The following is a 1,417-nucleotide window of genomic DNA, read 5'->3' as shown; positions in this document are numbered from 1 at the left end:
TTACCTGGACTGAAGCTGACTGGCACCTCAACTTTCTCGCCGAAATCCTGCCAGTGATTCTGAAGACGTTCCTTGCGAAACCTTTCGAAACGTCGCGTCAAACTAAACTTTTCGGCGCTCGGGTCCGACGATGTCTTCGGAGTTGATCGTTTCGCGGCCGGTCGTTGACTGACCGGTTTTTCACTGTTTACATGGAAAATGCGGCTTGAAATGCGCGGCGGGAAAGTGCCGATATTTTCCGCCCGGTTTTCCACACTCTCACTCCCATCTGCTGGCGGTAGTGCGAATCGTACTCTTCGAGCCTAGAAAAATCAACAAAGCTTTTCATTCTTGCGTGTTTTGAGTGGAATTTTCAATATGCAGGTACTATAGAGAAAGGTGGTTTTTTTGACCAAAAGCTGAAACAAAAATATCTGACCTTTAAAAAGATGGCAGTAAAAATATCCAATTTTTTTAAATCAACTTGTCTTCGCTCTTAATATCCCAACATTTAATCATTAGTCTCAGTGTTTAATTCAATTGAGTATTTTTGAGCTGATTTTTTATGTACTTTTACCGGTTTATTGGAGGGTTTGTCTCTGTCCCGTTCCATAGAGGCGCTTCTAGCTTCTCTAGCATGCTGTGCATAGCGGCAGTTGCCCGAAACTCTCAAAGGGCCAGTTAGGGAAGTTTTGGCCCCCACAGGGCCGTACCTTAAGGAAGGTAGCTCGGATATTCTTGAAGTGCGCGGCTTTGGTAAGGAAGAAGGCACGCTGGAAGTCTGTGGAAGAACATTTTTCACATAAAACTGGGACTTTTATTTTCATGTGGGTCCGAAACTGGAAACTGCAATATATTTAGTCGCGAATGTCCTCCAATTTAACGGTTATTTGGCCCGCTTCACTGTATGATTATTACGTATAAATGAGCCGAGTCGCATGAATTATTTAGTAAAATCCAATATCAAACCAGATGATTTAACGCAAGGACTCAACTAATAAAAAATGAACGGCAGAAATCCTGTTACAGGACAGGGTGGAATGAGAAAAATCTCAAAAAAACAAACGGTTCAAAAACATAATTTGAAGAGAAGAGAAAGCATTGCCAAACGCGACATGGAAATGATCAACTGATTCTTTAAATAAAGAACATGAAAAAGTTGAGAAGTAAAATTAGAAACAACCAATGAATAACAGGGAGAATGATTTGGATTGCAGATTGGAGTGGAATATTTTTCAATTTTCTCCTTCTCAGCTCACTGCTGTTGAAATCATTCACCATTGAAAGTCCTTTGAAAACATGACCATTATTTCCCAAAATCACCCTTTGCTCCAAAAAATCGCTCCTTCCAATCTAGAGCAAGCAGACCCTTGAAACTTTCGCCGTCCATAGAAGACAGTTCAATCTTAAAATGCTGAAAATGTCGCCCAAATCGCCT

The 1,417-nt window shown here is 41.1% G+C and overlaps 1 protein-coding gene across 1 annotated transcript in view; it reads right to left on the bottom strand.

The window, feature by feature from the left end:
* LOC109543322 overlaps nucleotides 1-1,417 on the bottom strand; it is a gene marked incomplete in the record, with an annotated part of 51,422 nt that overhangs the window by 44,295 nt on the left and 5,710 nt on the right. The window contains 2 exon segments of the mRNA XM_048669590.1: nucleotides 5-302; nucleotides 557-760. Coding sequence (XP_048525547.1) covers nucleotides 5-302; nucleotides 557-760 — 502 coding nt within the window.

Source organism: Dendroctonus ponderosae, unplaced genomic scaffold, assembly GCF_020466585.1.
Source record: "Dendroctonus ponderosae isolate FM_Combo_2020 unplaced genomic scaffold, Dpon_F_20191213v2 Dpon_F_20191213_9, whole genome shotgun sequence".
In the NCBI taxonomy this organism is placed as follows: domain Eukaryota; kingdom Metazoa; phylum Arthropoda; class Insecta; order Coleoptera; family Curculionidae; genus Dendroctonus; species Dendroctonus ponderosae.
This window is presented reverse-complemented; position numbering and strand designations above follow the sequence as displayed.